General features: G+C 41.4%; 1 protein-coding gene across 1 annotated transcript in view; it reads left to right on the forward strand.

Moving 5' to 3' along the window:
* The window catches only part of ccdc146 (coiled-coil domain containing 146), a 107989-nt gene that overhangs the window by 73912 nt on the left and 6854 nt on the right, over positions 1-27223 (forward strand). Inside the window, exons 18-22 of the mRNA XM_034163966.1 lie at positions 15368-15478; positions 15814-15951; positions 18093-18218; positions 21456-21578; positions 22834-23053. Of these exons, the coding sequence (XP_034019857.1) occupies positions 15368-15478; positions 15814-15951; positions 18093-18218; positions 21456-21578; positions 22834-23034 (699 nt within the window). The 3' untranslated portion in view covers positions 23035-23053. The remainder of the gene's footprint in view (positions 1-15367; positions 15479-15813; positions 15952-18092; positions 18219-21455; positions 21579-22833; positions 23054-27223) is intronic.

Here is a 27223-nt window from a genome sequence, read left to right on the forward strand (position 1 = left end):
GGTACACAATGCACACAGCCGTTCAGAAATCCACTACAAAAGTTGAATTTTGTCAACGCCCTTGAGGCATATTATGTACAAAAAAAAAGGCTAGAAGTTGGAGCTCTACACATACGACATCGCGGAGGCTTTGGGTTTGTGGAAACGAGGCACGGAGACATTGTCAGCACCGGCCCAGTTTAAATCAGCAGTGATTATTTCTGGATCGTTTCTTTGCCTTATAATCTCTTACATCTGATTTATGACAATGATCGGATTCTTCAGCTCTATTATTGATTCCACCGTTTAAAATCTTATTTGCATTGGGCACCTCCATCTTTCCTGACATCTCTTGCGCTCATCCGTCATGCTCCACATAGATTCTTTCCTACATGCCTCCTTATTTTTTGGGCATTCATCTCCTGTGACGTCCAAACAGCCAACAGTCACGTCCCCGGTCAGTGTAACAATCCATCTGTCTCTCTGTTTAATCATCCATCCGTCCATTCACGCCATCGTTTTCCCTATCCTCAAGTAAATGGCAAATCATCCTTTAAATTGCACTTTTCACTTGTAGAGCCATCGAGCTCCCTTGGCTGCTAAAAGTGAATCACGGGGGTCTCTCCTACTTCAAGAGGCTTGCCAGCTCAATTTATTCTCCTCCGCGAATGTATTCTCTGTGCGAATTTAATCTGTATGCAACTGCCGTACTGCCGATTTATCATATATATTGTGTATTTGTATTCATCTGTGACCAGTTTATCTGCTCATTGCAGATGGACCCCTCCTCCCTTTGATGGGGAATTTTGACAAAGACAGATCGGGCCATCTGTGTGACTATTGAACTTCAATATACTCTGAGGCTCTCATTTGCTGTGTGGAATTTTAATTGCCATAAAATAAACAGAGGTTGGTGTAGCGTCCTGAATCTGTGAAGACATATTCACATGTGCGAGTGACACAATTTGGCAAAGATATGCTCGTAGCACCATGCAGCACTGGAGGGAGATTTATAAGCAGGTGTGGCCTAAATGTTTGTCCAACCCATCTGGAGCCAATAAGCATGGGGAAGCCCAATGTCTATTACATTTTTATAAACTGCGTATGCTTGTCTGAAAGTTTAACGTTCATTCTGTAAACATTTCGGCATTGGCTACTGTAGTAATCGCCAGGCCCCAAACTCCACCTGCCAAAAATAAAGCCACCCATAAAAAAGAAAAAGTTGTTGCTCCTTGACTGGCCACTTGAAGCTGACTCTAAAACCAAGCAGATTCTCATAGAAGCCCATGTTAAAATGCTCAATTTTAGAGCAGGAATAAACATGTTTGCAGTCTGGTACAAAAAACAGTTTTTGTCTCTCTAGCTAAAGTTTCCCCCTCCATGACAACTACACAGGAGTATTTTTTTTCAAATTTAACTCTGGTTACAAACATTTTTAAGCCATACATTTATGCATCGATAAGGGTGTGGTCACTTTGAGTGACAGCCAGTGTATCCCACTGGTCTGAGAGTTCAGAGCCCTAGTCATAGACACCGCTAACTGTGGCTGCTAGTTCTTGTGGTCGACCCTGTTTGTCCTTTCTGAGCATTTTATTACAAATATCTGTAAAGGCACCTTGACACTTCCATGCATTTAACCCCCGCACTGTTGCGCAATTCATCGTGCCAATGTGACCCACTGTGTCCCGCTGGACGCTGCATTATATAAAATAATTATTTTGTAGCAGATTATTCATTTGCTCTCAGAATTTGGCTGATGAAACCACCTCTGGAATCACAGAGGAATTTTCTACAGCTGCAGCCGTTCTCGTGCGCTTCATGATGTGGAGAACGCATTTGGAATCATCTCAAAGGTAATTATTTGTAATATTTATACTGTAATGGCTTGGTAAAACAGTTGCATTTTCATTCCTTCTTTTGAGTGTCTGTAAAATTATGTTTATTATATACTCAACAAAAATATAAACGCAACACTTTTGGTTTTGCTCCCATTTTGTATGAGATGAACTCAAAGATCTAAAAACTTTTTCCACATACACAATATCACCATTTCCCTCAAATATTGTTCACAAACCAGTCTAAATCTGTGATAGTGAGCACTTCTCCTTTGCTGAGATAATCCATCCCACCTCACAGGTGTGCCATATCAAGATGCTGATTAGACACCATGATTAGTGCACAGGTGTGCCTTAGACTGTCCACAATAAAAGGCCACTCTGAAAGATGCAGTTTTGTTTATTGGGGGGGGATACCAGTCAGTATCTGGTGTGACCACCATTTGCCTCATGCAGTGCAACACATCTCCTTCGCATCATCCGTGAAGAGAACACCTCTCCAACGTGCCAAACGCCAGCGAATGTGAGCATTTGCCCACTCAAGTCGGTTACGACGAGGAACTGGAGTCAGGTCGAGACCCCGATGAGGACGACGAGCATGCAGATGAGCTTCCCTGAGACGGTTTCTGACAGTTTGTGCAGAAATTCTTTGGTTATGCAAACCGATTGTTTCAGCAGCTGTCCGAGTGGCTGGTCTCAGACGATCTTGGAGGTGAACATGCTGGATGTGGAGGTCCTGGGCTGGTGTGGTTACACGTGGTCTGCGGTTGTGAGGCTGGTTGGATGTACTGCCAAATTCTCTGAAACGCCTTTGGAGACGGCTTATGGTAGAGAAATGAACATTCAATACACGAGCAACAGCTCTGGTTGACATTCCTGCTGTCAGCATGCCAATTGCACGCTCCCTCAAATCTTGCGACATCTGTGGCATTGTGCTGTGTGATAAAACTGCACCTTTCAGAGTGGCCTTTTATTGTGGACAGTCTAAGGCACACCTGTGCACTAATCATGGTGTCTAATCAGCATCTTGACATGGCACACCTGTGAGGTGGGATGGATTATCTCAGCAAAGGAGAAGTGCTCACTATCACAGATTTAGACTGGTTTGTGAACAATATTTGAGGGAAATGGTGATATTGTGTATGTGGAAAAAGTTTTAGATCTTTGAGTTCATCTCATACCAAATGGGAGCAAAACCAAAAGTGTTGCGTTTATATTTTTGTTGAGACATCCATCCATCCAACCATGTTCTTCCACTTTATCCGGAGTCGGGTCGCAGGGGCAGCAGCTCAAGCAAAGCCGCCCAGACCTCCCGATCCACACACACCTCCCCCGGCTTCTCCAGGGAACCCCAAGGCGTTCCCAAGCCAGCCGAGAGATGTAGTCCCTCCAGCGTGTCCTGGGTCTTCCCCAGGGCCTCCTCCCAATGGGACGTGCCCAGAACACCTCTCCAGCGAGGCGTCCAGGGGGCATCCGGAAAAGATGCCCGAGCCACCTCAGCTGACTCCTTTTGACGTGGAGGAGCAGCGGCTCTCGACTCTGAGCTCCTCCCGAGTGACCGAGCTCCTCACCCTATCTCTAAGGGAGCGCCCAGCCACCCTGCGGAGGAAACTCATCTCGGCCGCTTGTACTCGCGATCTCGTTCTTTCAGTCATGAGCCAAATCTCATGACCATAGGTGAGGATCGGAACGCAGATCGATCGGTAAATCGAGAGCCTTGCCCCCCTACTCAGCTCTCTCTTCACCACGATGGTCCGATACAGCGACCGCATCACTGCAGATGCTGCACCGATCCGTCTATTGATCTCACGCTCCATTCGTCCTTCACTCTTGAACAAGACCCCGAGATACTTAAACTCCTCCACTTGAGGCAAGGAAACTCCACCGACCTGAAGAGGGCAAAGCACCTTTTTCCGGTCGAGAACCATGGCCTCGGATTTGCACGCTGAAGGTCCTGCTTTGACGAAGCCAACAGAACCACATCGTCCGCAAACAGCAGAGACGAGATTCTGTGGTTCCCAAACCAGACCCCCTCTACACCCTGGCTGCGCCTAGAAATTCTGTCCATAAAAATAATGAACAGAACCGGTGACAAAGGGCAGCCCTGGCGGAGGCCAGCGTGCACTGGAAACAGGTTTGACTTACTACCGGCAATGCGAACCAAGCTCCTGCTGCGGTCGTACAGGGACCGGATAGCCCTTAGCAAAGGACCCCGGACCCTGTACTCCCGGAGCACCCCCCACAGGGTGCCCCGAGGGACACGGTCGAACGCCTTCTCCAGATCCACAAAACATATGGACTGGTTGGGCGAACTCCCATGAACCCTCGAGCACGCAATGGAGCATGTAGAGCTGGTCCAGTGTACCGCAACCAGGACGAAAACCACACTTCTCCTCCTGAATCCGAGGTTTGACCATCGGTCGAATTCTCCTCTCCAGTACTCTGGAATAGACCTAAGCGGGGAGGCTGAGGAGTGTGATCCCCCTATAGTTGGAACACACCCTCCGGTCCCCCCTTCTTAAACAGAGGGACCACCACCCCGGTCTGCCAATCCAGAGGCACTGTCCCTGATCGCCACGCGATGTTGCAGAGGCGTGTCAGCCAAGACAGTCCCACAACATCCAGAGACTTAAGGTACTCTGGACGGACTTCATCCACCCCAGGAGCCTTGCCACCGAGGAGCTTTCTAACCACCTTGGTGACTTCAAACTGGGTAATGGATGAGTCCGCCTCTGAGTCCTCAGTCTCTGCTTCCTCTTTGGAAGACGTGACGATGGGATTGAGGAGATCCTCGAAGTATTCCTTCCACCGCCCGACAGCATCCCCAGTCAGGGTCAACAGCTCCCCACCCGCACCGTAAACAGTGCGGGTGGAGAGCTGCTTCCACCCCCTGAGGCGTCGGACAGTTTGCCAGAATCTCTTCGAGGCCGACCGATAATCCTCCTCCATGGCCTCCCCGAACTCCTCCCAGACCCGAGTTTTTGCCTCTGCGACCGCACGGGCTTGGCCGGTACCTGTCAGCTGCCTCCGGGGTACCACCTACCAACAAAGATAAGTAGGACTCCTTCTTCAGCTTGACGGCATCCCTTACTTCCGGCGTCCACCATCGGGTTCGGGGATTGCTGCCGCGACAGGCACCAGAGACCTTGCGACCACAGCTACGAGTGGCCGCATCGACAATGGAGGTAGAGAATATGGTTCACTCAGACTCCATATCTCCAACCTCCCCCGGGATCTGGGAGAAGCTCTCCCGGAGGTGGGAGTTGAAGACCTCGCTGACAGAGGGTTCCGCCAGTCGTTCCCAGCAGACCCTCATGATACTTTTGGGCCTGCCAGGTCTGACCGGCTTCCTCCCCTCCCAGCGGATCCAACTCACCACCAGGTGGTGATCGGTCGACAGCTCTTCACCCGAGTGTCCGAGACACGTGGCCGAAGGTCAGATGATACGACTACAAAGTCGATCATCGACCTCCAACTCAGGGTGTCCTGGTGCCAAGTGCACTTATGGACACCCTTGTGCTCGAACATGGTGTTCATGATGGACAAACTGTGACTAGCACAGAAGTCCAACAACTGAACACCACTCAGGTTCAGATCGGGGAGGCCGTGCTTCCCGATCACCCCCCTCCAGGTCTCACTGTCGCCGCCCACGTGGGCGTTGAAATCCCCCAGGAGAACAAAGGAGTCCCCAGTCAGAGCACTATCTAGTACCCCTCCCAGGGACTCCAGGAAGGTCGGGTACTCTACACTGCTGCTCGGCCCGTAGGCCGAGACAACGGTGAGAGACCTGTCCCCAACCCGAAGGCGTAGGGATGCGAACCTCTCGTTCACTGGAGTGAACTCCAACACATGGCGACTGAGCTGGGGAGCAATAAGCAATGCGACCCCAGCTCTCTGCCTCTCCCCGTGGGCAACGCCAGAAAAATGAAGCGTCTAGCCCCTTTCCAGGAGTTGGGTACCAGAGCCCAAGCTGTGCGTGGAGGTGAGCCCGACTATCTCTAGTCGGTATCTCTCAACCTCCCACACAAGCTCAGGCTCCTTCGCCCCCAGCGAGGTGACATTCCACGTCCCAACAGCAAGGAGCTGTGAGCATGGACCGGGCCGCCGGGCCACCCGCCCTCGACCGCCACCCAGTCCTCTTTGCACCTGCCCCCCCCTGCAGGTGGTGAACCCACAGGAGGGATTTAACATCTCATCACAATTCGTTCGGATGAGTTGCGCTGTGGTGTGCTCGCACTGACATGCAGTGTTTTTGAATTGTTTGCACAACGTTCACATGTAGTTCACAAAATTAATGCCTGCCAGAGATTTTAAACATTTAAAAATTTTGTTTGCACATTTGCACACAGCAACGAAGTGTTTATAATGAGTTTACAACGAGTTTACTCTCTGGCACGGCACTGCATACCAGTGCACGAATCAAATTAATGCAAGTGTCAAGGTACCTTAATAATGTGGCTTTTTGTGCAGGTAACTGTCCTAAAGGATGCTCTAAGAAGTCTGTACTCCAGTATTTCCATGGAGTGAAATTTTCAAGTTTATTTATTTTTATATTAGCGGTGTTAGCACTTTTAGCAGCTGTTGGTAGCTTGATGACGTTCGGTCCGGTTTATCCACAATTACTGACAAAATAAGTGGCTCATAATATTAAATACACACATCGTAGCCACCCGCCAGGAAAACTTCTACCTAGTCCCCCAAAATACGCTTTAATAAAACACTTGAACGAAGGTTATCCTGTTTGTTGTTTAATAATGAAATGGGGCAAATTGTGGCTTCATTTGTCCTGCTCTTTTTGCATGGGGTCTTGTCTATACTCTGCCTCGTTACTCATTTATGGGTTGGTTGGGACATAGGCAGGGTAAGTGCTGCCAAGATGGCCACACCTAGAACAGCGCTTTTTGTGCTTCAAAACAATTCTTTCAGGTCGCAAAAGTAAACCTATGGTTGATGTCTGTGGTCACTGCCAACAGCATATTGCAGTTGCAAGCAAAGTGGATGATACTTTTAACTTTCACTTTCAGTCTCAGTTAATGGTATTTTTGTTTGTTTGTTTGTTTGTTTGTTTGTTTTTTGGGGGGGGGGGGGATTTATGTCTAAATCAGGTGGTCATGGTGGTTATTACAGCACTTATCACAAACATGATTCCAGATTTGTCATTTTATCATACTTGTTTGCTAATCATTTGCAGTCAGTAACAGCCTGAAGTCTGGCATTCACAGTCATCACCAGACGTTGGGTTTCTTTCCCGGTGAGGATCTGCCAGGAGGCTGATCGAGTTGTTTTCACTTCTTGGAACGTTTCACCTTCAGTTTCGCCTTAAGCAAGTGGAAAAACATGCAGTATCAAATTTAGGTCACTTTATGGGCTTGGCCATTGCAGAGTATTCCATGTCCTTATTTTACAAGGTCTTGTTTTGCTTTGACAGGATGAGGAGTTTGTAGCTGTAAAATACTCAGGAACCAGTACCATACTGCTTACGTCCCCGTCCTCTAACCGTCCTTCTGGTTGACTTTGATCTCCATCTCCTCTGTCCATGGGATCTTAATGCAGAACAGTGCAGGCTTTTATAAGGCTGTCTTTAGAAGGGACATATTATTTTCAGGCCATCTGTTGGTTTTGTAGCCATGTCTTCTCCAGAGAATTTCTTGGAACCTATGTGGGAGATTGGAATGAAATCTCACACAAATGTTCACTTCCCAGTTTGTTTGGGCACCTGCCATTGATAATGTTTTGTCCCATTTATCAAAGTCACGTCGAGCCATTTTTAGAACTTTTTTCCAAGCTTGCCAGTGTTTCCATCTCATGGAAAATTATTTGTATTTTCTGTGGTGAAGTCTTCTCTTGATTGTTAACTTTCACATCAATACACTTATTACACGGAGGCTGTTCTTTTTCTGGCCAACTGTGAAGAAATTAGTATCTCTACTGGGGTAAGAATGCTTGTAAGACACCGCATAGTAGTGTTGCCAAGCCCTACAGCTACGGTGAGAATGCCTGACATGCGGGCAAAACACAACTTTTATTCATAATAAGTTGAGACCAAAATATGGGACTGTACCATGATATCTTTAATGACAATACATATACTAAAATTAACTGTATAACGTTTATCTGATCACTGGAGCAGTTATATAGCTAATTGTAAATTTATTTTGGTGTCTTTAAAAGGGGGCTCACATATGAAAATAAATGTCTTAATTCAATACCTTTTGCTGAATATGGATGCATATGCTCACAAGTTAAAACTCAAAGTCTTTACTTTGAGCTCACATTGGTTACCACCAGACCAGGTCTCACTGAAGTATTAGTTGCACTGTCCAAAAATTCATCATGAAGAGAAAAACATATATATAGTATGAGTCAAATGTTTGGACACGCCTCCCCATTTAATTGAATGGGGAGGTGTGTCCAAACCTTTGACTGGTAGTGTAAGTTGTACCGGTATAAAAATGGCACTTATTTTTGAAATGCGATGCTATTGCTTCATGCAACAATCAGTAAAAAAAAATAATTATTTATTTATAACCCAAAAACTATGTTAGTCAGCAGAAGCTAATGGGCTAATTAATGTTATTGTACCAGGCACAAAAAAACTCAGAGTAAACTGTTTAAAAAATTTAAAACTCCTTCACATTTGCTATTATGTTTACATAACATAACAGCTTCACATTACTCTCACTGTCCTGCTGATTGCTGTTCTGGCTGTTTCACATAGTCAAAGCAAGTGGAGTTGTGAGGAGTATAAAGGTTATATGCCCTTGTTTTGTTCAAGACATGGTCTTTCAGTTTGAGAACAGGATTTATTAATTTCACTCATTCTCTCAGACCCAGCATGTCCTTCTCATTTTGATCATCATCTTGTTGTTTTAAGGTGGTTGGCATCCACCTTAATAGCGCATTGCCAGCATCTTGTAATCTGTCTTCTGGCCATAGATGATAATGCAAATGTTCATCAACCTGATAGTTTAAAGTGTATATTACGGGGAGAAACAGACTGATCTGATGTTGAACCTCTGCCAGAGAGGAAAAGTGAGGGACTATTCAGACAGGTAGCAGGTCAAAAGCAACTAGCTTGAGCAAGACCATGAAAAGAAAACATGATTGTAATTCTCCTCATGAGATGTGTGAATCTCCTTCCTACCATCCTTAAATGTCATTTGATAGCTTACCTTTTAAAATTGACCTTTCCTCAAAATGCTACAGAAATACCTGAGCATGACGAACCATCAAACTCAGCCTTCTGACTATTTGAGATGTGTCCCAAAGGCAGACATGAGGGTTGCTGTAATCCAACCGTGACCTGTTTTTGCAGGGCAACCTTGACATTAGCTCTGCTCAAGGTTCACAGTGCAAATTCCCTTTGAAATTTAACATTGACTTGTTATTTTTAAAATCCAATATTTTGCCATTTTCAGGCTGCTATGTTGAATCTGAGAAGCATTTTTTCAGTTAACAGCTACTCCAATTATTTATAAGTTTTGAAGGAGTTCCAACTTTTTAGATTGATGCATTTGAATTTAAATTTATAAAACCATGGATAACAATTTCAGTAAAAATAAATCTAAATTAACCAGTTACCTTAATTGCATCAACTACAATAAATAAATATTTTGTTTTGTCAGTAGTGATTATTGTGTTTACCACTTTCTACCTCGTAACTCTGTAATATGCATAGAAATGATGAAAAGCAAAACAACAAAATAAAATAAGCAACAGTGCCATGGGTGGCCATCAGTGCCCTGAGATTAGGAACAAGTCTTTACTTCTGTCTTCACTTTTTATTATGGTCTTTTTGCATGTTAAAAGCTGGCAACATGGTCAGAAATAGGAGGTGCACTATTACTTATCTGCATTGATTAGATCCCAAAGTTTTATAGCTAAGTATAGAGTACTTTTTACAGAGTTACAGAAATTTTATGGACCCACAGAATGACTGACTCCATTAATGCTTTAATTTCCGCCCTAATCGAATAGAATAAAAATCTTGACTAATGAAAGTTATGTGGTGCATGTGCGATGGAAGGTATTGATAGTTGTCGTGTGATTAACAGGGCATACATGGGATTTAAGGAGTTGGTCAATCTATGTGTCAGTGAGTGAGTGGGTCCACAAAATGTCCATAAGTAATTCTATAAAACTACTACTGCATATTCAGCTGTAAAGGTTTGGGTTCTCATAGATAAAGGTGCACCTCCAGTTTTGGGCAGGTTGGCAACTTTTAACCTGCATAATAAAATAAAGACAGACAGGCTTGGGAAGCCTTGCTGCTAATTGCAGGGGCCTGTTGATTGGAGGTGAGGTTTGGTCACTACATCTTCATTGCCATAGCTCGAACTGCCTTCATACCAATGGATACTTTTGATTGCCTCGTTTGGGGAAAATGCCCAAAAATGGCAAAAGACACGACTTGGCACTGGTGCTGGGGGGGGGGGGGGGGGGGGGAACAGGATGAGCCAAAATCCACATGGCAGCAATACTAGGTGCTGACTTTCCAGGAATCTCTCCCTGTTTTTCTTGTAATAACTTAACTGATAACAAGATCATTAAGCCTTTCATCGTGATGTGTGTCATCTGTTATGTGGTCTTTTGTGCCATCAAGTTAAATGAGTGGCAATTATGTAAATTGTATGCAAATCGTATTCTGTGCAGATGCCGTCACATGTATAATAGTTTACAGCATTCACAAAGCAAGACAAAAGCTATTATTTGTAGCTGTCAGACAGAGAACACAGAGAAGCTGAACTGACACCGACACGGAGACAGATGAACACAAAGACAAACATCAGTGCATGCAAACAGGCAGTGGAGGGGATAAAAATGTTCAGGGCAAGGGCGCAACGCAGGAGAGAGACTGATTGAGCTGTGATGGACAAGCTGTATCCCTTCTGTCATGTCGAGATTAAACACTTAACAGGGAAATACAGATCAGTTAGGCTCAAAGAATCTCAACGCCACGCTTTTGAAACTTAAATACTGTGAAAGAGAGTTGTGAAAAAAAAAACCCTTTTCCTGTGTATATTTGACCCGCATGTTTATGTTGGAGTATCTTAATTTTAATTTTTTTTTCATAGACTGTTTTATACATGCACTCTAAAAAGTAATTCAGTGGCTTTGTATATATACATATATCATAGTAAGAAACAGCTATACTGACTTTATAAAATCTCTGAAGCTCATTCAGTTGATTGTTTGAGTTGGATATATCAAATGAAATGCCTAAACATTTAACTTAACAGTTAATTTTATCTTAACTTTACATTTATCATTTGAGTTTATTTCTTTGAGCTAAATTAGCAATTGCTTAACAAATTATATTTTTTGAAATATACTTAATATGTATGGTAAATTTCATTTAGAATATTTGAAAAGGACTAATATACTTAATATTTTTTACTGAGCTTCACCAAGATCATCAAGTATATTTAAATTATTTCACAGCGTTTTAATTTACTGAATAATTTTAATAATTTCACCACAAAAATTGAGTAGAACCCAACAGTTTTATATAATATGGAGCAGTTCTGGATGTTGCCATCTTGGCAGTGCTAAGACTTTTTAAGACATAAAATTATGCATTAGTTAAGGGTGTAGTCACTTTGAGTGACAGCCAGCTTGCATTATTTATCATATAGCATATTTCAAGTCAACTTCAAGTTGAAGTTACTTTATTTGTACCCAGAGGTAGATTTCAAGCTCCTTCCAACCCATAAATGGGTAAAAAAAAAGTGGGCCTTATAATGTGCTCAATCTCAATCTCAGAGTTTCCAAACAAGCTAAACCTAACACGCTAACTTTGGTTTGGATGTTTGATTATCCATTTTTTTCCTGAGTAACAGTGGAGCTAACATCACAAAGCTAGCAATACCTGCGATCATGGTGCTAACATACAAATTCAATAATGTGACATTTAGTGGAAATACTGGATCACAGACTTCTTAGATGATCCGTTTGTGCAGTTTCCTCACAGCAAGTCATATTATCTCAGAAATGTATCAAAAGTTACTCAGAAAAGACAAACACAGTCGGCCCACAGCAGCTAGCCACCTCTTCTAGCGGAATTTGCTAACGGGGCTCTATACATGGCTCATTAACATACAATAGTTGCCAGTGTAAAGGACCACACCCCTAGTTAGTCATAACTTTATTGTCTAAAATAGCTAAAACTGATAAGATATTTAAAAAAAACACATCATTAACGGAAGCTAGCTGTAGACACCATGATCGTTTTATGTACCAGGTTGCGAACACGTTTGTCTCTGCTGTAAAGTTGGGTCTTTTAACATGGGCTTCTGTGGGAAGTGATTAACTTTTCGTGCCAGACTCAAGTGGCCGTTCAAGGAACTGCAAGGTACTTTTTCCCCCCACTTCCACATTGTCTTCATTTATAAGCACCAGAGGTTGGGGCTTTTTTTTTTTTAACTGAACTCATCATAAATTTAGCTGCACATCGTTGCCTTCAGTTATGTGAAAACCGCAGATAACCCCGGTCCCTGTTGGTCAGCCCCAGTTCTCGTTCCTCTCTGTGTGTGCTTCTTCTCATCTCTTTTCACATCAGATCTCTCGCTCCTTCTCTCATCGTGGCATTTTCTTCTTTCCTTTGTCGTCTCCCACTTTATCTTCCTCTCAGCCTTTTGTCAGCCCCTCCGAATGCATCCGCTTCACTAGCCGTCTGTGCTTTTCAGTCTGTCAGCGGCGTGCTGTCATGTTTTCTCCCTCGTAAAAGCCACGAAACCCAGTTTCATCACATGACAGCCCGTAATAAGGGGTTAAAGCTGGAGTGATCTGACTTCTTTTGTTCTCTCCTTCATTAAATCATCACTTTGTTCCACGTGTCTTTAAAAGAGAAAAAGAAATCTGATGCATACGTCCACGTGGGACACAAAGACGTTTGCACGTTTCATAACCCAGGTCATGTCAGGTCAGATCTGTTGTGTCCAACATTTTTACACCCCCCCGATCACTGCCTGACCAGCACTTTTCACTTTAATCTGTCTCACTTTCTAATCTCTCCAGGTGTCTATTAATATTTTCACACTTATTCTTTTTCCATTCTCACTTTTCACTCTCTCTCTCTACTGTCATCTGTCTTGCACCCCCCCCCCCCCCCCCCCACACACACACACTTTCTATTTTCTGCTTCTCTTTTATGGTCTCTTGATCATCTCGGGTTCATATATTTTTACACGTAGTCTCCCTTTATTTTATCGTTGTACGTTTGCATTTACTGCACAGTATCTACAGAAATTACTCATTTCCATCTGCAGGCCCCGTGCACGGCTGCAACGCCGCAATTTTCTATTACCATCTTAATCGTTGTCCCTTACTCATTTTAATGACTTTTGTCTGTCCTCACCCCCCCCCCACCCCCCCACCCCATTTTCCTTGTATCTTTGCTTCCACTTCTGTTTCTGTCATCTTAAATCTCGTTCTCACTTTCACGCATGTACATCCAGGAAGGTCGCGGTCTGTACCTGTGACAAACTGGCACGGGAAGATCACTGTTGCCCGCGAATGTGATCTAGCACACGGCTTTTTGACGTAATGCGTTGGATTTGCACCATGTGTGTAGAGCTACAATGATTAATCACTTACTCATCGATTAATGAACTATAAAATTAATCGGAGACTATTTTTGGAAGAAACGTCATCTTTTTAAATGTGAATATTTTGGACAAAACAAGACATTTGAGGACGTCATCTTGGGATTTTGGTAACAGTGATCGATGTTATTCATTTTTTTGTGTGACATTTTATGGACCAAACAACTAACTAAGTGATTAATCAAGAAAATAATTGACCAATTAATTGGTAATGAAAAGAATAGTTTGTTGCAGATTTGCATGTGCCATGTGCAAAAACAATCATACGCCTACAACCCCTGGCAGAAATTATGGAATCACCGGCCTCGGAGGATGTTCATTCAGTTGTTTAATTTTGTGGAAAAAAAAGCAGATCACAGACATGACACAAAACTAAAGTCATTTCAAATGGCAACTTTCTGGCTTTAAGAAACACTATAAGAAATCAAGAAAAAAAGATTGTGACAGTCAGTAACGGTTACTTTTTTAGACCAAGCAGAGGAAAAAAATATGGAATCACTCAATTCTGAGGAATAAATTATGGAATCACCCTGTAAATTTCTATCCCCCAAACTAAAACCTGCATCAAATCAGATCTGCTCGTTGACATTGACCCTATGCCATGACATTGATCCTATGTGTCTTTTTGCAAGGAACGTTTTCACAGTTTTTGCTCTATGGCAAGATGCATTATCATCTTGAAAAATGATTTCATCATCCCCAACATCCTTTCAATTGTCCAAAATATCAACGTAAACTTGTGCATTTATTGATGATGTAATGACAGCCATCTCCCCAGTGCCTTTACCTGACATGCATCCCCATATCATCAATGACTGTGGAAATTTACATGTTCTCTTCAGGCAATCATCTTTATAAATCTCATTGGAACGGCACCAAACAAAAGTTCCAGCATCATCACCTTGCCCAATGCAGATTTGAGATTCATCACTGAATATGACTTTCATCCAGTCATCCACAGTCCACGATTGCTTTTCCTTAGCCCATTGTAACCTTGTTTATTCTGTTTAGGTGTTAATGATGGCTTTCGTTTAGCTTTTCTGTATGTAAATCCCATTTCCTTTAGGCGGCTTCTTACAGTTCGGTCATAGACGTTGACTCCAGTTTCCTCCCATTCGTTCCTCATTTGTTTTGTTGTGCATTTTTGGATTTTTGAGACATATTGCTTTAAGTTTTCTGTCTTGACGCTTTGATGTCTTCCTTGGTCTACCAGTATGTTTGCCTTTAACAACCTTCCCATGTTTTTTGTATTTGGTCCTGAGTTTAGACACAGCTGACTGTGAACAACCAACATCTTTTGCAACATTGCATGATGATTTAATCTCTTTTAAAAGTTTGATAATCCTCTCCTTTGTTTCAACTGACATCTCTCATGTTGGAGCCATGATTCATGTCAGTCCACTTGGTGCAACAGCTCTCCAAGGTGTGTTCACTCCTTTTTAGATGCAGACTAATGAGCAGATCTGATATGATGCAGGTGTTAGTTTTGGGAATGAAAATTTACAGGGTGATTCCATAATTTTTTCCTCAGAATTGAGTGATTCCATATTTTTTTCCTCTGCTTGGTCTAAAAAAGTAACCGTTACTGACTGCCACAATCTTTTTTTCTTGATTTCTTATAGTGTTTCTTAAAGCCAGAAAGTTGCCATTTGAAATGACTTTAGTTTTGTGTCATGTGTGTGATCTGCTTTTTTCCTACAAAATTAAACAACTGAATGAACATCCTCCGAGGCCCGTGATTCCATAATTTTTGCCAGGGGTTGTATGATATGACTTTAGCACAGCCTTGTCACTTCTGGAAAACCTCCCAGCGATGTCATCCAAAAACATTACGAGCGCTACGGCGGTCACTGGCAAAGAAAGCTGAGACTTCCCGCTTTTATATTTTGTTTTTAGAAAACCACTTTTTTTTATTTATCTTGTGCCATCTTTGTGTTTTTTTCCCCTCAGTTGTCAGAAGCGAGGGACCAGACTGTACAAAGCCTGACTCAGATTCTTGCTTACAAAGAGTTAAAAGGCGCAGACCCCTCAAATGCAGAACTGGTCAAGAAGTCTGTGCAGGTAGAAAGAACATCAAAGGGTGTTTGTTGAATATTTGCATAAATTTTTTTTAATAACTCAGCACCTGCTAACACTATGGTACCGTGTTGTTTCTGACATCTTATGGAACATAAGTCCCTCCCATTTTTTGTGTTACTAGGCTGCAGACTTACTCTATGTTCCAAAGGTGAAAAAGAAGTCAGCAGGCTATAGGGTGTTCTCTTATCATGCTCTTTTTTCATGGACTTATGTGCCTACCAAGATTAAACTGTCAGGATGCACAAAGTACTAATATTTAGCCATGATTCTTTTAAAAGTCATGTGTGTAACCATCCTGTCTGTGTGCGAGTATGCAGCTGGAGGTGAAGTTAGCTGAGCGCGAGAAGCAGGTATTGGAAAAAGAACTCCTCCTGGATCAGGTGATCCGGCTCTCCAAACCAATGAGAGAGAAGGCAGAGAACTGCAAACAGGACAGACTGTCACTGGCGATCAAGGTGCACAACATGATCCGCTCGTATACTTTTTGTCTTTTTTCTCTGTTATTTCTCATACAATGTTTTGAACTGGTTCACGGACTGAAAAAGACACAAAAAAAAATATTAATTAAAATGTTTTGTACTTGCAATAACTTGGTGCTGAGTTCACTTCCTAAACATTTTAGAATGTCAGAAGAATTTACCATTGGCAGCTGAATGACGTAAAATGTGTCGTGAACACCTTGGTTCTAACCAGAGGAGGTCAACATTGGGCTATGGACCTTGTAAATTGTCTTAGACATCAACTTCATTGCTGTTTGATGGACAGGATAACACATAAAGAGATATAATGATGGAAATAGTTAGCTAGCTCCACTTAGCCTAAGCAGTGTGCCCAGCATAGCCTAGCTTGTAAAACACATCTTTACCAGTAGAGTAGAAACAGTCTTTCCCAAATTTAAGAATGTCAGGGCCCACTTTGAAATCTGAAAATCTTTTGTGGCCCACCCTAACAATCACAATTTTGATTGGCACATGAGAAAAGAAAAGAAAAAAAATTCTGGTTTGAAAAGTGAGGTTGTGGTCAAGACTGGGATAGAAATACTTTTTACAGTTGCTAGTGGATCTGAACAAGCTACACATTGTTCTCATATCCAAATGTTTGTTTCATATAGCAAAGGTTAGCGGAAGGTGCGGCTACGTTTTTTATCCACACCTACCGCTAGCTACCATTAGCTGATTAGTTGTTATCAAAGCCAACTTTTTTGTTGGCAGATTAGCTTCTCAGCTAACTTTAAAAACCATTAAATGTTAGTAGTTAGCAGTAGCTTCAGCTGCATTTTTTTTTTTACCCGAGGCCGTCAAATATGGCCATCGGGTATTGCAAAGGCTTTGCGTCTGTCGGTCTGCCTGTGCTCAGCATAAGTCCAGTCCTATTACTCCCAGAGTCTTCAAATTAACAGGAAATATTCTTGGACACAGACCTTGGACAAGTTCAAAGATGGCTGTTTTAAGAGGCATCTTAAGAGGTTAAAAAGTCCGATTGTGTTTGAGTCTGTTCAGTTTTGTTTTTAAGTGGCGGGCTTGAGAGCCAATGAGAGCACAGCTGCACTTTGACATCGGTGGCTAGTCTCTCCAAAATCACTTAGTTTTGTGTGTTTATATACATGTTTCTCATATATTAGGTAAAAGCTAGCAAGAAATAAACACTTCTAAAACTGAAAACACTGGTTTTGGAACCTAATAACGCCTCTGAAATTATTTACAAGCCATTTCCTAATATTAGCGTAACATTACAGGCTGGTACCTAGCTGCAAAATGTTTTGTTTGTGTGTAAATATATCCTCTTTGTTGTATATTATGTAAAAGCTAGTGACATAAACACCTCTAAAAATGAAAACACTATTTATGTACTTGATAATACCTCTGGAGTCATTTACAAGACATTTTGCAGACGTTAGCGTACATGCTAACTCAAAGCTAACTTTCTGAGGAATTACATTTGTCTTAATACGTGCAAATGCACAGAGGGTGATCTACAGGTATTCCTTGATTTGCACAACTTCCGCTCTTAAAATGTACATATTGTTTATGATTGATTGTTTCATTGAGGGGCTTTATTGAACATGTACAAGTTGTACGAAGACAATAGGATTTTATTAATAAATTAAACAACTGCAAATTTTAAAGAACACAATGCTCACACGGCCGAGGGCATTTTAGCATTGCGTTATGTTTAATAGTTTATTGGTTTACCATTGTCACAGTTAATTTTTCAGTTAGCAGATTTGGGGTTATTGAAGCTAACGTTTTTTTTCCAAGCAGATTAGCTTTTTAGCTAACTTTGAAAACCATGTTAGCAGTAGCTTCAGCTAAATTTCTTAATGGCTTATTGATTTATCGTTATCACAGTTAACTTTTCGGTTAGCTGTGACCACCATTGGTTACGCTGTTGGTTTGGGATGGTCTAATAGTTTAAAAAGTACATTGTTCGGTGTTGTATCGTAAAAAAGCCTCACTGTGGGTCTGAATTGAATGATGTTGAATCGCTGGAGGCCCAGAATGTGTTTTACACATTTACTCTCTATCCAGCTGGTTGCTGACTCAGTGTGAGAAGGTGACATTAGCCTCATGTGTGTGTTTATTTTATCTGCCTCCAGTTGAATGAGCTGCGGGCTCATATAATCAGCACCAGCCACCGTATGATGGCGACGTCCGCGGAGCTGTCAATGAAACACGCTGTGGCTTTGTCCTTGCAACAACAGATCAAAGAGAAAGAGTTTCAGGTCAGAGGACTCCCACTCACTCAGGCGGCTCTGCACAACCTGTTTACAGGTTAGCGTAAAATAATAATGATCAAGATCAAAGTGCTCTGTGAGCGCAAGAGCGGGAAAAGGCCTTTTAGTGTTTTTGTAGAACTATAGCCACTCAAATTTGATGTTTGGACAGTGGTTTGTAGAAACTGTCTGGATATTCTGGCTGTGAAAACATCAGTGATGCCTCAAATAGAAACACATCAGATGTTTGTCTCGCTACTTTGTCTTTCAGGTACCACAGTTACTCCCTGCATTGTAGAAGATCTGGTTCAATTTTTAGGATGAGTTTGCATTTCTATTCCCCAAAAAAATGAGATTGAAGTTTTTGTTCCCTTGTGAACACGATAACTCATTCATAATATATTGCATATACCTTGGTTATTAAATCAGTTACCTACATTCACATTAATAAGGATGAAAAGATTCATATTTTTTGGTTCATGCAATAACTCTTTCACTTTAATGTACATACTTTATATACTGCAATTGTATTCAGTAAGTATACCCACAGCCAGGATGCAGTCAGTGGTTGACTTCTTAGGTGTAAAGCCAGGCTGCTCCAGCTGCCGAGCACCAAGTAACTTGGACTGAATCCAGCTAAGAAGAATCCTTGCAAACACCAGACAGCTGTGTAATACCACCAATTATCATAGTCAAGGCATTCCCAAAATGGGACGACGCGGCCTTTCTGCCAGCCCTTTGGGATGATACTCGTCTCTCAGATTGACACAAAGATTGTTTGCGTTGCCAGAAGGACAGCATCTCCACCCGCCTGGAGCAGTTCATCTCCATTACATCAAATCCCTGGAGCATTCCCTGTCATCAGCTGCTTCACTGCCTTTGCGATCTCACTAAGATTTCATCGCTCACAGTTGATGGGAAAGCCAACCACAAGAACCCTGGCACTGAAGATGTTTAACATCCCAGCAGCAGGATCAGCCTCATACATCTCAAATTAGCCAGTCTAACAGGACAGTGCAGCAGAGACTTCTGTCTGGATGGAGCCAAGATGGCAGAGAAACAGGTGTAGGTTTGGAGGAACAAAGTGCTGCGATTCCTTTGTAAGCAGGATGAGGGTCACTAGACCAAAGGTGCCAGATCTTCTGATACTGCTTGCAAATCAAATGAGTTGCATATATTTTAGTTTTTTTTCTTTATGTGACCATAACAACCCATTAAAAATACATGGTACACATTTAATATTTAGACATTAGGTACCCTCCGGGGAGTAGACAAACTGATCATGTTTTACAGGTGTATATATTTACATAGTGTATTGAGGTAGAAGTGATGGTAGATACTAGATACTTACACCATAGGTATCCACGGGGAGTAGATGAACTGATTACTTTAAGTGACTTATTTACATGGTAAACCCTTGATAGTTGTGCCATATATACTCCCTAAGGAGTACATTAGCTCATTATGTTTTAGGATTGTCAGATATATATGGTTGCACATTAACATGCGGACAACCAGAGTGGTGCCAAATAGCACTTCTTCCTTTCATTCATATGGTGGTGCCAAATAACACTGCTGGGGTATTTTACAACTCATTAGGCCACCTTTTCTCATGTACCTGTTCTTATGTTTCATATGTAAGTGCAGCCATTAGATTGGAATGTGCCAGTACCAGTGACTGGCAGTTTGAGCTTTCTGCTCAAGCTTGCATGATGACTTTCTCAAAGTCAGAAGTGTTATGCATGCATACAAATAAAAAAAAAGACCAAAAATATTAAACAAATTAAACACTTAAAAAACAAAACTAAGCTTCATGAATTAAATGTAAAGGCAGTTTTCTTTTAAAAGTTTGCAATGATGAGTTCTCTGTTACATTTCTTTTATCATTCCATATTTGTACAATACAATATCTGATGGAAAATAGACCATGTTTAGTTTTATAGAAAGGAAGGTGAAGATGACTATTCTGTTTGGTGTTATATGAATGAATCTGTGAAATTTTATATGAACACATTTCTAAATGCTTTCTAAATGGAGGGTTATACGGTGCATCTGTAAAGTATTCACAGTGCTTCACTTTTTCCACATTTTATGTTACAACCTTATTCCAAAATAGACTATATTCTGTTTGTTTTTTTTCCCAAAAAATTCTGCTCACAACACCCCATACTGACATCATGAAAATTGATGAAAATTATGTCTTACTTTTTATTTATAATAAATTTGCAAAAAAAAAAAAAAAATCTCAAAACAGCCTTTTTCACATTGTCATTATGGGGTATTGTGTGTAGAATTTTGAGGTAAAAATGAATTTCATTCATTTTGGAATAAGGCTGTAACATAACAAAATGTGGAAAAAGTGAAGCGCTGTGAATACTTTCCGGACGTACGTGTGATGAAACTGCCAGTAGAACATATCTGTTATGCAGGCATGTGTGGGTCATCTGGTTTCAGCATGTATGGATAGTTTCATTGGGTTTCACAAGATTAGCCTGTGGTTGGGTCACAGTTTGCACAACGTGTATCCAGGAAGATAATCACAAGAAATTCTTGCACAGGCACGATGAGTACTTTATAGTTGTCAGCAGTTTCTGGATGTAAAAGACGCCATCACAAGATTACGTGAGATTATAAATTTTCCTATTGATTCTGACTCCAGTGATTGACCTTTAGCAAATTTGATCTTGTCTGGACAATTCCAGAACCTGCCTCCATAGGTGTGTCAAGTTGAGTGGATATTGGAGTGGGGGGGAATCATAATTTTAACCTTTGACCGCAAGGATCTTGACCTTTGCCAAAGCAAAACCCTTAAAAACAATTCTCGGCGGAGTAGTGAAACAAACAAACAAATAAGCATTTCTCAGATTATACTGGGATACCAATAATTGAATTTGGTAATAAAAAATTCCAATTTGAGATGCTTAATTTGTTGATCTGCAACCTGTTTTTTTTTTTTTTTTTTTAAATCAACAAACCTCCTGTTTATTGATATATTAATTAGGTTTTCCTTTGTTGAAGTCCAAATCATTACCATAGTTTAATGGCCTCTCTCTTTGTTATAAATTCACTCAATAAGTCCATTAACATTTTGGACAAAGACGAGCAAACTGAGATACCAAACATGAGGAATAACTGCTGAAAGTGGGCACAAATAGGACCATCTGTTTCCAAGCCAGGATGGAATCGTGTGGCGCGGAGGGCAGCGACCTAAGTGACAGGAATACAAAGTGGGCGTTTGTGTTTTAGATGGAGAGGTGCCAGCGGCGGCTGGAGCAGGGCCTGCCGCCGTGCCCCGAGATGGAGGAGGAGTGGAGGAGGATGCTGCGGGACAAGCAGAGGAGACGCAGGGACAAAGAGGAGAGGGAGAGGGTGAACCAAAAACACAACACACGCACGCATGCTCACAAACAAACAACAAACGCGCTGGTCAACAGCCGGTTAAGCCACTGTAGGGCACCGAAAGCAGAGAGACTGACAACAAAAGTAATTGGAAAGGAGAAACAAGAACTTAGGGCAGGAATCGATTAAGATGCTGAGGGACAAAGGAGAGGAAAAAACAGTCTGTACCCACAATACAGAAAACACCACCACTTTCTCTGCTTTCTCAGCACATGGGATACAGCTAGATAACCTTCTAGACACGAAATCACCTCTGCACACTGAAATTGCACATTTAAAATACCTCGTTTTCTTTTCCACTCATTTGCATCACATCGTTTACAATCTTTGCTTTCAACTCTAAATTGTAATTTTGTTTTTGTGAAACTCAAATGTGTATTTTCCACTCCCTTTAGCATTCGGAACCATTTTTTTGTTTGTCAGTGCCGGAGCATAAATTGTTCACACACACGAGAAAAATCACCACCTCTTTGAAGTTTGAGCGAGATTTGCATTTGCACGCTGCCGTGGGGTGAAAGTCAAAGGGGGTGATGGTGGAGACAAGAGGATGGGCACGCACTTTTTTTTTTCCAGCTGCACTCGGGGGGTTAGAAATGTCCCATCAGCCACTTTGGGTCGAAATCAATCTTGGCAGCCAATGTCAGCACTCTGCAAGCCACGTATTATTTTTATTTTAGCAGAGAAAATACCACACAGATCTTATTTTTTCACTGTCAAGCACAAAATATCTCTGCCACGCTTCAAATACAGCAGCGTTTGAGTGAAATAATCCTGTTAAAGGATTTGAAATGATCACGAGGGTTGAGATGGAGGCAGCTAACAAATGAGCGCCAGTGTTTGGGGAAAAAATTACTTTGATTCACTTTGTGACATTTAGGCAATTTGTAGACTTTTTTGTTGGCAGATTAGATGCGCACCATTGACACACTGTGTTGTTTGGGCTTTATACTTGATTTTTGGGAGTTGATGGACTACGTGTCACCTTCCTGTGGCAAATAAATGGTTACTTTTGACAGGTGGGGATGGTCCAGTTGTCTGCTTTGGGGGTTGCCATCCAGGAGCTAATTAAAAGTAACCATAAAATACCCCCAAAATAATCTACTCCACCCCGCATGTTCTCTGATGCCCTTACATACTGTATGCCTCAAGCTCATTCGTTGCGTGATTAAAAATTCCCATTCAGTCACGTGTTGTATATTCAGACTGCCTCTCGGTTTGTGTGTAGATGGCAGAAGAAGACAAATGGAGGCAGTTGCCCAATGGAGTTTACACAACGGCTGAAGCTCGTCCCAATGCCTATGTACCCGATGATGACCTGCTGCCGCTGCCCAAACCCTACGGAGCCCTGGCCCCTTGTAAACCCCCTCAACCAGGGGCCAACATGAGACACTACCACAAACCAACGCCCAAACCCGTCGAGATCTAGATCTTGCAGAAATACTCAGGTACAAATGCACACAGGATTACCCTGTTCAGCATCATCACCATAACTTAACCCCAGTGTGACACATTTACAGTATGTCTGCAGTGACTTGAACAACATCCTTCAGTTTCGTTGAATACCAGTCAATATATTTTGGGGAGGTTATCACATTACCCAGTCAGAAAAACAAACTTTTTCTTGCATAAAAATTGGGTTGCAGGAATGTTGCATATTTATATTCACTGGCATTATCATTCAAATCTGATCGCATTTAGATCCAGACCAACAGTCGTGAAATGTAAATGATATTAAAGTGTTGCTGTAGCACAGCGCAAACAGAAAAAGCCATTTGATTTATAGCATAGCTGCTGGCACGAGTTTGATATGCAAAGATTTATTTGGTAAGCCCCCCCGTGAGGCAATCACTAAGACATTAGTAGAACTTTGCTATTTGTTTCACTTCATCTTCCCAATTAAACCTACATTGCAAGCTGACCTTTGAACTTTTCTGAGAGTTTGAAGACACTGAAGTAGCAGCTAAACAAGGTTAACTTTACAGATTTCTCATTTTAAAAACCTGCCATGGGTCCTTGTGTTGACGTAGCCATGCCTATCGATGTTTGATTTGTGTCAATTACTTGTTCTCTCCATATTGGAAAACTGTTTCTTCTATCGACAAAAATGAAAGTTATATGAAGAATTGTGTTTCCAAAATTGTTGCGTCAACTCATATTTTTTTAAACCTTAATATGAAGAGAACATGCTACTCCATAACATTTACAACCGCTACTAGCCCCCCCCACCAAACAAAACAAACTTAGTTAAAATAAAGTGTACGTTTTATGAATCAGAGGCAAAACCCATTCAAATCCACACGAGGAGCCTGGCTATGCATGGAAAACCAGTACGGTGGAGGAAAACCCAGCAAGTCAAGTTTTTGTTTTCACAGTGTGTAAACCGTTGTGCAAAAACAAAACTTTTGAAAACCATCCTGACTTAGATTTTTTTATGGAAATTAGATTTGTGTCATTTTCTTGATCATAAAATGTCAAATTGAAAACACAAATGCATTGGAAAAAGCTCACGGATTCCTGTTTGTTTCTTATTCTGCAAACAGTAGTTTGGTTTGCTCCAAACATCCGCTGGTGAAACGCATTTCTTGAATTTATTCACAAACCTCATCAGCATTTGTGTTGCTGGAGGATTTAATTTAATTTAGTGTGTTTCTCCGTCTTGTGCAGAAACGACTTGTTTTATCATCTGTATGTTGTAATTTTCATTTAAACAGGAAAGTGGAAGAAAACACGAGGCTGCTAATGAAATACAGTACGAGTGTAGAATTCTGCACCGTCATTATCCCCTTGCTGCTTTCCCTGTAAAAGATAAATTCATTTCTACGGGACGTCTGAGCGTTCATACAAACTCTTTCTTGTTGGCGTTTTATTCCTCCGCAGTTGTAATGTTTCTGCTGAATAATAATTAGCAGTGGATTTAAGCTTTGAGCTCTGTCAGGAGTGTCTGCTCTGAGCCCCAAACCATAACTGTAAATATAGAGAGGAGGATCAGGCGAGAGCAAAGAGAATGATAAAGAGAGCAGAATTTAAATAAAGATGAATACGGCGGAGGAGCTGGGTACGACTGAGAGTTGGCATTCAAAGGGAAAACATAAAAGCAACGCTGGAAATTGGAGAGTTTCCAGAAACTGACTGGACTTCTGATCTTGTTCCGACTTATAACGCTGTTACTGGGGATGTTTTGGGGGGTTATTACGGCGGAGTACACGTGTTAGTTCGTGTGAGGCACACGCTGTGCATCAGCTCCTGCTCTTTCAGTTTTTTTTTTTTGTTTTGTTTTGGTTTTTTTTGCTTCGTTGATCCACTATGATGTCTTTGTGATAAACAAGAGCGGCATCAGATTAATTTGCCCCCGAACTGTTTGTCCTTATTAGCCTGCTACGTAACACAGAGCGTGGAACAGGCAGCCTAGCTGAACGTGGAATAAACACTTTGTTCCTATTTAAAAGAGGAGCTTCTCCGAAGAGCCTTAATTTGTCAACTAATTGTATGATTTTAATAATAATGAACTTTATTTGTGTAACGCTTTTGTACGGGAAATCAAGCCCAAAGTGATTTACACAAAGAGAAAGAAAGTTAAAATAAAGACAAATATTTAAATACATTTTTGAAGGTTTAAAGAAATGCAGAAGGGGGAGGGGGGAGCAGCAGTGTAGGGGCCACTTGCTTTCAAAAAATAGAAGGTTCCCAGGACAAGACCACCAGTGCCCATTCTCCATATATTGTGGCGTTACATCGGGAAGGGTATCTGGTGTAAAACGTGTGCCAGATCAACAAGCAGATCCATATTGGATGCACTGTGGTGACCATTATGCATTAGAGGACAAACGTTTGCAGAATTGGAGCACAACTATTAGTTACAGTGCTTGTAATACTAAATATAATGTAATACTATGATAGTATTAATAATGAGTATGATAGCATGAGAGTATAAATTAACTTTTAATTTTGCACCATTTTGAAAATTATCCAGGCTGTCTGTCTTTTAACTCATTTTGTATGAGTTAAAAGATATATATATATATTATACATACACACATATACATATATATAGCAATAATCAAAGTGTAAATGATGGGTTGCATAATTAATGGCACCCTTTAGTATGATGCAAGTAAATCATCACTTTTACACCAGTTTTCTTCCAATAAGTCAGGGGATGGATATGTGAACATTTCTAAGTCACTGATATGTCTTGGACTTCATTTATGTCAATTATAAAGAAACACAAACAGTATGGTACTCTGTGGTAAAGCTGTCTGGGGTAGGCAGTACTCAAAAACTGGGTGACTGTCAGAGGAGGCAGCTAGTGAGGGAAGCCACCAAGACACACAGAACTCTGAAAAAGTTAAATTCTTCTCTGGCTACAACTGGAGAAAATGGGAATTGTGCAATTTTTTTTTTTTTAATTTTGCATCACCATGTACACATCATGATGGACTTAAGTAGGATGTAAGTACAGCTACAGTTTGCGAAAAGGCACTTTGGAGACTAAAGCCTAGATCTGCTCTGGTTCCTGTCCTTCAATGTGCCAGTCCAACATGAAGCTGTGACTAGTGATACAGCAGACTAAATTCGTCCTATGGACAGTCTTTTCAATCACATCCACAGACGCCTACAAGGGAACTTTAAAAAAAAAAACTAGCTGGACAGATTTTCACCAAACTTAGTGGGAATACTACTTGGGTAGATATCTGGAGATGATTAACTTGGAGTGGCTCCGACAAAGGTCAAGGTCAACAAAAACATTATGCAAAAAACATTTTTTGCTACACAGTGCCCTCCAAAAGTATTGGGCCCCTTGGTATTTCAGAGATTTTAATTTTTTATTAAAAATAAGACCTGATAGTTCAGGTACAATTTGCCAGAAGGTACATCCAAGATTCAAGCCTAGATTTGATGTTTTGGTGAAAGAAAATCCTCCTCGATACCACTTCATCATGAAGCTGTATAAGTGGGGGGATACAAAATGCAAAAATGCACGATGCATAATTTCTCCAGTCACAGCCACAGAAGCCTATAACTTCTTCTGGGTGTCTTTGTGGCTTTCCTCACTCTTCTCCTTCTTGCACAGTCTCAGTTTTTGAGAACTGCCTGTTACACAAAACATTTACCATGGAGTGCCATACTGTTTCTTCATAATTGACGAAAATAAAGTCCAAGACATATTCAGTGACATGTTCATGTATCCATCCCCTCACTTGTCTGAAGAAAAGTAGCAATAAAATTGATTATTTACAGGTATTATACCAAAGGGGCCTATTACTTATGCAACCCATCGTCTTGGCTTTTATATTTTTAATTCATTTATATCAAGTTGTAGAGATTTACTTTCAGTTTGAGTCTAAGGAAGATAATTTTGAAAAAAAAAATTATATTGAGAAGACTGGTTTACTTTATCTATTTGAAATGGCACAAATAAATTAATGTGTGTGAAATACCAAGAAGCCCAATACATTTGGAGGGCACTGTATTGCTACAACCTACAGGCCTACAGAGATGTTTTGAAAGTCATATTTATCATAAAGTATTTGTGACTGATTGATAACATGAGCTATTGGACATGGATATATATCCTAGTGTACAGAGCGCACAAGGTTTTCATCAGCCTTCTGATG

The sequence above is a fragment of the Thalassophryne amazonica genome, chromosome 22 (assembly GCF_902500255.1).
Source record: "Thalassophryne amazonica chromosome 22, fThaAma1.1, whole genome shotgun sequence".
Lineage (NCBI taxonomy): Eukaryota > Metazoa > Chordata > Actinopteri > Batrachoidiformes > Batrachoididae > Thalassophryne > Thalassophryne amazonica.